At 46.8% G+C, this 10,442-nt stretch overlaps 1 protein-coding gene across 1 annotated transcript in view; it reads left to right on the forward strand.

The window, feature by feature from the left end:
- Window positions 1–9,460, forward strand: part of rab26 (RAB26, member RAS oncogene family) — a 77,705-nt gene extending 68,245 nt beyond the window's left edge. The window contains exons 5-9 of the mRNA XM_076266615.1: window positions 389–441; window positions 6,999–7,064; window positions 7,430–7,486; window positions 7,684–7,760; window positions 8,418–9,460. Coding sequence (XP_076122730.1) covers window positions 389–441; window positions 6,999–7,064; window positions 7,430–7,486; window positions 7,684–7,760; window positions 8,418–8,517 — 353 coding nt within the window. The 3' untranslated portion in view covers window positions 8,518–9,460. The remainder of the gene's footprint in view (window positions 1–388; window positions 442–6,998; window positions 7,065–7,429; window positions 7,487–7,683; window positions 7,761–8,417) is intronic.
- The last annotated feature ends 982 nt before the right edge of the window (window positions 9,461–10,442 follow it).

Below are 10,442 nucleotides of genomic sequence, written 5' to 3' on the forward strand. Positions count from 1 at the left end.
CAGGACATTGGTCTGGGGCCCCTGAGCGTTAGCATCTCTGCAGACACACTCAGTCAAATGAAATTTGCCTTTCTGCCTTGTACGGAGAGAAGTTTTGTGTCAGTTGAAAGAGGCTTTGCCGTGTGTCTGTGTGTTGATTTCCATGTGTGTGTGTGTGTGTGTGTTGTGTGTCATACCTACTTACATTAAGTACTGGTGTAACCAACATAGATTAGTTGGTAAGCAACTGCTGTCACACCACCCTATGTGAATGGCCTGATGATGACATTAACTCTCATCCTTCTCGCTCTCTCTCTTTTTCCCTCCCTCTCTCTATTTCTCTCTCTCTTCCCTCCCTCTCTCTCTCTCTTCCCCCCTCTCTCTCCCTCTTTTGATCTTTTCTCCACAGCCCTTCTCCTCCTGTATGATGTCACCAATAAGGCCTCCTTTGACAACATCCAGGTGTGGAAAAGTTTGTTTGAACTGTATCGTGTGTGTTTGTGTGTGAGAGAGAGAGAGAGAGAAAGAGAGAGAAAAGGCATACACGCATAATCAATTTACACAAATACACACACACACACACACACACACACACACACACACATGCACTCACACACATAAATTGATGCCTGTATGTTTTCATATGCTGTTTGCATGAACTGTTTAGTGAGTTGCTGCCCCAGTGAATGGATTTGCACTGAGTGCTTGTGAGCTGTGTGTGTGTGTGTGTGTGTGTGTGTGTGTGTTTCCCGTCCATCAAGCCGTTCAGTCTCTTTTCTCTCAGAGTTTTCTCTCAGAGTCCATCAAGCTTAGCATTATCTTTACACAATAATGAATGTTAAGTCATTGAGAGTGGAGCACAACCAAATGCATCGGTAAGATCAATGCTATTCACTGTCTCTTGGGTCAGGGCTGGCTGTGATGAACCCTGTAGTCAATTGACTGTGGTATTTAGTGAATGGAAAATTGTGAATGGAGTGCTTTCTTCGAAGGACCAAGTGGATCTCTCTCTTGATAGAATCTGGTTGCTAGGCTGCGCTCACTGACCCTGTGCTTGGCCTCGTTCTCTCTGTCTGTATACATTATATTGATTCAATCGCTCAGCAGTCTCTTAGAATGTGAATAGATAGATTTCATAGTGTGAGTGCCTGTGTGCCTGTGTGTGTGCACGTGTGTGCATGTAGGCTATGTGCGTCTTAACACAGCTAGCTCTTTTGACTTGACAAAGATACACTTAAATTGACGTAAAATAACACAGGTGAAGAATGTGTCATGATTATGTGTGTGTGTGTGAGTGAGTTTGTGTGTGTCTTCTGGCTCCCTGCCATTCTTTATTTTTTTGGTCCCAATCCTCTCCTCTCCTTTCCTCTCCATTCCTTTCCTACCCTCTCCTCCTCTCCTCTCCCCTGCTTCCCTCTCTCTCCCCTCCTCTCCTCTCCTCTCCTTTCCTCTCCTCTCCTCTCTCCTTTCCTCTCTCCTCTCCTCTTTCTCTCCTCTCCTCTCTCAGAGGCAGGGTTGTGCAATTCTGCTTCCTGTTTGCTACCTCAATTGAAATGCAAGTGAAATTCAAGAATTGAATTGGAATTTAAGAGCCAGTTTCAATTCAATTCTGGAATTTTGCACAAGCCTGCTCAGAGGAAACATTTAACAATTTAAATCCTTCAAACAAGAACAAATCTAGAGTGAGGTTCTCCTCAGTTTTCCCAATTTAAATCCTTCGAACAAGAAGAAATCTAGAGTGAGGTTCTGCTCATCCAGAGCACGGTTCTCCAATTAGTTCTTTCAACAGATTCTTCTCTCACAAGGAATTAAACAGGGACAGTTCACAAGGAATTAAACAGCACTAGTATCTTGTGGGAGAGGGAGGGAGGGAGGAGAGGAGAGTTTGGGTCTTGTGTAAGCCATTGAAGGCGAGCTCTACAAATCTCTCCTGTGTGTTTGTGGGAGATGGATACTGAGATCAGGTGTGTGGGCGAGTTTTCAGAGCAATGAAAGACTACACACAACCTCAAAGAGACCGATTTAAAAGAAATGTCTCTATGAAAGGAACACACAAAAGGTCTGGAGAAGGGCTTCACCACAAAAGACACATTTGTGTGTCAGTACGGGTGTGTGTGTGTGTGTGTTTGAATGCTGTTCATGTATTCTCTGTGTGTGTGCGTGCATGCGTGTGTGTATCTGTGTGTGAATGCTGTTCATGTGTTCTCTGTGTGTGTGTGTGTGTGTGTGTGTGTGTGTGTGTGTGTGTGTGTGTGTGAATGCTGTTCATGTGTGTGAATGTGTGTCAGTATGGGCGTGTGTGTGTGTGTGTGTGAATGCTGTTCATGTGTTCTCTGCGTGTGTGTGTGTGCGTGCGTCTGTGTGTGTGTGTGTGTGTGTGTGTGTGTGTGTGTGTGTGTGTGTGTGTGTGTGTGTGTGAATGCTGTTTATCTGTTCTCTGTGTGTGTGTGTGTGTGTGTGTGTGTGTGTGTGTATGTGTGTGTGTGTATGTGAATGCTGTTCATGTGTGTGAATGTGTGTCAGTATGGGCGTGTGTGTGTGTGTGTGTGTGTGTGTGTGTGAATGCTGTTCATGTGTTCTCTGCGTGTGTGTGTGTGTGTGTGTGTGTGTCTGTGTCAGTATGGGCGTGTGTGCAGTGCTGCTGCTGGCCATTTTGATGAGTGAAATGCAGTTTGCAGTAAAGTTTAGTATTGGTGCCCCCAGCACAGTGTGTGATGCGCGTGGTGGGAGTGGCGCCACTGCGTGTGTGTGTTTATGAGAATGCTGTGCACGTGTTCTCTGCATAAGTTTGTGTGTGTGCATGTGCGCGTGTGTGTTCGTGTGCATGTGTGTGTGTGTGTGTGTGTGTGTGTGTGTGTGTGTGTGTGAGTTTCCAGAATGAGGAGATCGGGAGATTTGAACAGCCATAACAATCTCATTTTGATCTGAGCAGTGATGTGTGGTGACTCAGTAGGGATTTCCACACAGACAGCCTATTTGGACACACACACACACACACACACACACAGACTCACACACACACACACACACACACACACACACACACACACACACACACACACGCACACACACACACGCACACACACACATGCACAAACACACTCTTTCAGTCTCTTACACACACTCACACACACACACTTTGTTCTTGTTCATTGTCGCAGCTAGCTGTGTGGTGTGTCAGACTCTGCCCTGGGTTGCTGTGATAACATGGCCTCATCACAGCTCACCCGGGATAGGAGCTCGCCATAAGCTGCAGCTGCAGCAGCCATTAACATCAACACCCGCTGAGAACTATGGGTAATGCAGGAGGTGTTCACCCGCTGAGAACTATGGGTAATGCAGGAGGTGTTCACGACAGAGAGGCACATGTTCGTAATGAGGGTCGTTGGCAAGGAGATGAAAAGATGAGTTCTGGCAAAGGAAGGCAGTGTTTTTTGCTGATACAGAAATGCATGCTGGGAAATGAAGGCAGTGTTTTTTGCTGATAAAGAAACATGCTGGGAAAAGAAGGCAGGGTTAAGGGTATGACTGTGTGTGTGTGTGTGTGTATTTTAGGTAATGAAGGGTGATATGTATTTTAGGTAAGGAAGGGTGTGACTGTGTGTGTGTGTGTGTGTGTGTGTAGAGAGAGAGTGGCTCTCATTTACGAAACAAGCGAACGATATAAAACAAGCGTACGCTCATTTCCACGCAAAGCATTTATCAATTTGAACGTGAGCAATGGGTACGCTCGAATCTCACGCAAGTGTATGCACATTTAATGGCTTGGGATATCCATATGTGGAGAGAATTACGTTTGCTTTGGAAAGCGCAACAGTCATAGGCTACATTTTATTTCAAGGAACAAATGGCAGGTGTGGTTTGGTTTTTATAATGAATGTATTTGTAGTGTGGTGCGGAAATAAGGTCTGTGACACTGAGTTTCCCAGCTTCCCTGCTGACACTTTTATGACTGTTAAAATGAACGAGGTTTTGCTGGACTTGCAACATCACTGTGGCTATCTCCAGGTCACTAACATCACTGTGGCTATCTCCAGGTCACTAACATCACTGTGGCTATCTCCAGGTCACTAACATCACTGTGGCTATCTCCAGGTCACTAACATCACTGTGGCTATCTCCAGGTCACTATCTCCAGGTCACTAACATGTCTCTTGTGGACGTATTATGCACCTCCATGTCGTAAATTCTAGGGGCGAGGCCTCTAAAATAATAGGGGCGTGATATTTAAATTACGCTTGTTCTCAGGTGCCACATTTACCAACACACGTTCATTCTTACACATGAACACACACACACACGCACACATTCATTGTTACGCTGGAATTGGAGTGATACGAATGTTTCATGAATCACATGTGAGCCTTATCATAAGATGATTCCTGCGCTCAGATCTGTGCTGGTTTCTACGCTCGGTTGATAAATGAGGCTCTGTGTGTGTGTGTGTCCTTCATATGTTTTTATGATCAGTAACACACCCCAGGCATTTTAGCATCACCCTGTAGCAACGTGTGTGTGTGTGTGTGTGTGTGTGTGTGTGTTTTTGTGTCTGTGTGTGCGCATCAGTCAAAGGCTTCAAATCGAATGCAACTTTCATGATGCAGGATGAAAGAACTTTTGGAACGAGCAGACAGATCATTAGACGTGTGTGTGTGTGTGTGTGTCTGTGTTTGTGTGCATGTGTGTGAGAGTGTATAAGGTGTGCATGTTTTGACGTGTGAGTGTGTGTGCGTGTGTGTATAAGGTGCGGACGGTTTGACGTGTGTGTGTATGAGTGTGTGTTTGCATGTGAGCTTGTGTGTATAAGGTGTGCATGTGTTGAAGTGTGTGTGTGCGTGTGTGTGTATAAGAACTAGCAGACAGATCATTAGAGGCATGTGTGCATGTGTGAGTGTGTGTGTATACAAAGTGTGCATGTGTTGATGTGTGTGTGTGTGTGTGTGTGTGTGTGTATGTTGTGCATGTGTGTGTGTAACGTGTGCATGTGTTGCCGGGAGCTTTTTCGGTGATGAAATGAGAGCAGTTAGCTGGCTGACACACTTTAGGCATCGTATCATCACATTCTGATTAGATTAGATTTAACTTTATTGTCATTGTACAGAGTACAAGTACAAAGACAATGAAATTCAGTTTGTGTCTAACCAGAAGTGCAAAAAAAGCAGAGAAGTGCAATGTGTTCTTTTGTTTTAAGCTATGGTTTGGCCTACATAGGCCGAGTCTTTTTCTTTTCTTGGTTTTTTCCTTCTTCTGTGAAACCTGGGATCTGCACATGGAATCTTCTGCTGTGATCGCTTCTGCACTGTAGAAGTGGAGATAGCTTCCAGCAGTTGTGGCGAGCCAACCTAATTGGAGATAAGAACTGTGATTTTCATGTGACACTATGTTACCGTGACTACCTATACGTATGGCTATGCTATGCTATGCTACCGTGACTACCTATACGTATGACGCTATGCTATGCTTGGTGTTGGTATTTGGTGCTGCTTTGGTTGGACTGTAGTCCCTGTGCGTAGGTATCATCTGTTGACATTTCCTCTAATGTCCTGGGGGAGTGTCTTGGTCTCAGAGAACAGAGCTGGCATCTCAGGGACTTTTAGCCGGGGTAAGACACATACAGACACACACACACACACACACACACACACACACACACACACACACACACACACACACACACACTGTCAGAATAAATATCCTCTGGGAGACTTTATGCTGGAAGCAGCTAAGTTCATGCCAGAGGTCAATGCCCCATATGTCAAACATATACTATATGCTGGTGTAATTGTCAATGTGTATGCTTGTGTGTGTGTATGTGTATGCTTGTGTGCGTGTGTGTGTATGTGTATGCTTGTGTGCGTGTGTGTATGTGTACATGTATGCTTGTGTGCGTGTGTGTATGCACGTGTGTATGTGTATGTGCGTGTGTGTGTATGTGTGTGCTCGTGTGTGTGTGTGTATGCGCGCGTGTATGTGTATGCGTGTGTGTGTGTGTGTATGTGTATGCGCGTGTTTGTGTGTGTATGTGTATGCGCGTGTGCTTGTTGCGTGTGTGTATGTGTATGCGCGTGTGCTTGTGTGTATGTGTGCGCGTGTTGCGTGAGCGCACGTGTGTGTGCGGACGAGGTGGATTACAGGCTCAGGATGGTGTTTTCCCCTCTATTCCTCTATACTTCTGTTAGTGATTAGCTAGAATGACACGGCCATCTTCCAACTAGACATTGGCTGGCTCCAGGGGGTAGAAACATACACACACACACACACACACACGCAAACACATGTGCTGGGTTGAATTGATTGTTCAGTAATGTCTGACAGGGGACAATAAAGACTTCTAGGCTGACACACACACAGACACACAAACACACACCCTACTGCCAGTGTAATCACCTGGACTATTGTCCTAGCACAAAGACTGATTATAGCACACTCACTCTGCTATGCAGCACCCAGAGAGCGAGAGAAGAGAGAGAGAGAGAAAGGAGAGAGAGAGAGAAAGAAGAGAGAGAGAGAAGAGAGAGAGAGAGAAGAAAGAGAGAGAGAGCGAGGGGGGGCAGATAGAGAGAGGCTTGCAGTTTATGATTTGGGGAGCCTCAGGTGGAGGGAGTCTTTGCATGTGTGTGAGTGTGTGGGTGTGTGTGTGTGTGTGTGTGGGGGGGTGCATACTCTGTCCAGTGCATACTCTGGCTTGTGTGTGCATACTCTGTCCATTGCATACTCTGTCCAGTATATACTCTGGCTTGTGTGTGCATACTCTGTCCATTGCATACTCTGTCCAGTATATACTCTGGCTTGTGTGTGCATACTCTATCCATTGCATACTCTGTCCAGTATATACTCTTTCTGGTGTGCATACTCTGTCCAGTGCATTTTAGAAGCTGCTTGTTTTCTTTTTTTGTCCATTCTTAATCTATGTTTCTCTCTCCCCTCTCTCTCTCTCTCTCTCTCTCGCTCTCCTTCTCCCTCCCTCCCTCTCTCTTTTCTCTCTCTCCCCTCTCTCTCTCTCCTTCTCTCTCTCCTAGGCGTGGTTGACAGAGGTTCATGAGTTTGCCCAGAAGGATGTGGTGCTCATGCTCCTGGGAAATAAGGTGAAAATGCAAACACACACGCACCCACACACATGCGTGCACATACACACGCATGCACGCACCCACACACATGCGTGCACATACACACGCATGCACGCACCCACACACATGCGTGCACATACACACGCATGCACGCACCCACACACATGCGTGCACATACACACGCATGCACGCACCCACACACATGCGTGCACATACACACGCATGCACGCACACACACACATGCGTGCACATACACACGCATGCACGCACACACACACATGCGTGCACATACACACGCATGCACGCACCCACACGTCTTTTTCCTTTTCTCTCTCAAATTAGTGTGTGTGTTTGTGTGTGTGTGTGTGTGTGTGTTCTGCCAGGCTGATGCCACACATGATAGAGTGGTCAAGAGAGAGGAAGGAGAAAAGCTGGCCAAGGTAAGTGTGTGTATGAGTGTGGTATGTTTATGTGTACATATGTGATATGTGTGTGTGTGTGTGTGTGTGTGTTGATATATGGATATGTTTATGTGTGTGTGTGTGTGATATTCTGATCTGATCCTCTGATTTTTTCCTCTCTTCCTGTCTCTGGGTACATATACACACACACATACACACACACACACTTCCTGTAGGAGTGTGGAGTGCCCTTTATGGAGACCAGTGCCAAATCTGGCCTGAATGTGGAGCTGGCATTCACAGCAGTGGCAAAGTAAGACACACACACACACTCTTGCCATCACCTATCCCCTAGCCCCCTTAATTCGACTCCATGCGGGTCTGCAGAGTTGCTTGAGCATATCAAGCTTCATCTACATGAGAGTCTGGGGGGTGGGAGGCGGCTTAGAGGTGTTGGTGAGGCTGGATAGATGGTTGATGGAGTGTACTGGACTGATGATTGATGGAGTGTATGGAGGTGGCATGGGGTGATGTGTATTGAGGTGGCATGGGGTGGCATGGGGTAATGTGTATTTCCTTACATGTGATGATGTAAGTCTTGTTGATTTACATCACATATGGATTATCAGGGCAATCATGTAAGATTGGATAGTGGTCGAAAAACTCTCTCTCCCACTCCCTATCCCTCTTTCTTTCTCCCTCTATCCCTCTCTCTGTCTGTCCCTGTCTCTCCCTCCCTCCCTCCTTCTCCCTCTCTATCTGTCCCTGTCTCTCCCTCTCCCTCCCCCCCTCTCTCCCTCCCTCTCTTTATCTGTCCCTCCCTCCCCCTCCCTCCCTCCCTCTCTCTCCCTCCCTCTCTCTATCTGTCCCTGTCTCTCCCTCTCTCTCCCTCTCCCTCCCTCTCTCTATCTGTCCCTCCCTCCCTCTCTCTCCCTCTCTCTCTCACTCCCTCTCTCTCTCTCACTCCCAGAGAGCTGAAGCATCGTCTGATGAGAGAGCCGAGTGAGAAGTTCCAGCTGCAGGAGTACGTCAACAAGGAGATGAAGGGAGCTGGATGCTGCAGGACCTAGACATCACCCGGCACTGTGTGTGTGTGTGTGTGTGTGTGTGTGTGTGTGTGTGTGTGCTGCAGGACCTAGACATCACCCAGCACTGTGTGTGTGTGCTGCAGGACCTAGACATCACCCAGCACTGTGTGTGTGTGTGTTTGGAGTGTGTTGCAGGACCTAGACATCACCCGGCACTGTGTGTGTGTGCGCTGCAGGACCTAGACATCACCCAGCACTGTGTGTGTGTGTGTGTGTGCTGCAGGACCTAGACATCACCCAGCACTGTGTGTGTGTGTGCGTGTGTACACATCTGTGTGTGTTTGTGTGTGTGTTTGGAGTGTGTTATGTCTGTGTCGATGTGTGTGAGTACATGTGCGTGTGTGTTGTATATAGTCCGAGTGCATATCTGAGCCAGATTCTGTCTGCTATGCTCATTGCGTGTTGTGTTCATGTGAAAACCTTAAAAGCTGTTTCTAACTTTAACTTCAGCCCCTGACCCACCTTTACTTTCAGCTCTGAATGTACCTGCCCAAAACCTCCAGAATCTCTTTCAGAATCTCTCTCTCTCTCTCTCTCTCTCTCTCTCGGTCACTCTCTCTCACACACACACACACGCTCACCTACACACAAGGGGGATCTTTTTTGTGCAATACCTTATGAATGTACAGTTTCATAGTATGAGTTCAGAGCATAAAGTGAGCATTTAATGTCTAATGTAAAGTAACTGTTTTGTAGATGTTCCGAACTGTAGTTGGGTTCTGAAATGTAGACCAGTAGACACCTAAGAGAATGTAGAACATAGAACGTAGAATGTTGAGTCCCCGTCTACCAGCCGCTGATGTCATAAATGGCAATATGGATGTGATGTCATTCCGTGCTCTGCGTTCATGTCAAGTCAAGTCAAGTCAGTTTTATTTTTAAAGCGCATTTAACATGCACAGAGTGCAACCCAAAGCGCTCCACAAACAAGACACATAACAAGACAAAAGATGCCGGATGGAGCGGTGTAGTCGCCAGCGTGCCCATGACATCAAGACATGACAAATACATTTAAAAAATAACAAATACAAAAAATGCCGGACGGAGCGGCGTTGTCGCCAGCGTACCCGTGACACCAAGACATACAAGACAGACAACAAAAACAAATAAACAAATAAAAAGTGAAAAAAAAAAAAAGAAAATATATTTAAAAAGGGGAAAGGTGATGTTAAAATTAGTCCAATTTCCAAACCAGCTGAAAATGTCCAAGGGGAATGATGATCCGTGAAAACTGCACAGAGTGTCTTCACAACCGATAGGCTATGCCAACAAAGTTCTTTAACGTTAGCAAATGATCAACCCGGTGAATTCACAGGCAGTCTGGAGATCACGTTAATGTTAGGCCTTGTAAACTGCAGTCTGGAGATCACTGGAAGCACAGTCTGAAGTAGTCCTAGTGGGCGATTGTGTAGATCCGCAACTCGGTGGACTTCTAACAGCGACCGTCTGTTACTCCGTGAGACTGCAGCTCCTCACCGCTAGGCTAAGGTTAGTCTGCAGTTGGCATGGCAGCTCGCAGGTCAGCAACAGCTCGTCGGCCACGGCAGATCTTTCGCAGAGTAGCAGCTAGCTAGCCTAGGTCCAGCTGTCCTGAGAGATCCCCTCGACCAGACAGTGAAGTGCACCGTTAACGGATGGATGGATGTCAGAGGCCCAGTTAGTCTGCAGTTGGCATGGCAGCTCGCAGGTCAGCAACAGCTCGGCGGCCACGGCAGATCTCCCGCAGAGTAGCCCAGGTCCTGCTGTCCCGACAGATCCCCTCGACCAGACAGTGAAGTGCAGCACCGCTCACGGATGGATGGAAGGATGTCCGATGCCCAGCTAGGGCAAAAGCTAGCCATATCAAGCTCCAAATAGACAAACGTCAACGAAGTTTCAGCTGACTTAGAAGCAGTAAAAAGGACTAA

Source organism: Alosa pseudoharengus, unplaced genomic scaffold (genome assembly GCF_046254945.1).
Source record: "Alosa pseudoharengus isolate Yale_2024_CS ecotype anadromous, Long Island Sound unplaced genomic scaffold, YU_APseudo_1.1 YU_APseudo_1.1_scf_4, whole genome shotgun sequence".
Classification (NCBI taxonomy): Eukaryota; Metazoa; Chordata; class Actinopteri; order Clupeiformes; family Clupeidae; genus Alosa; species Alosa pseudoharengus.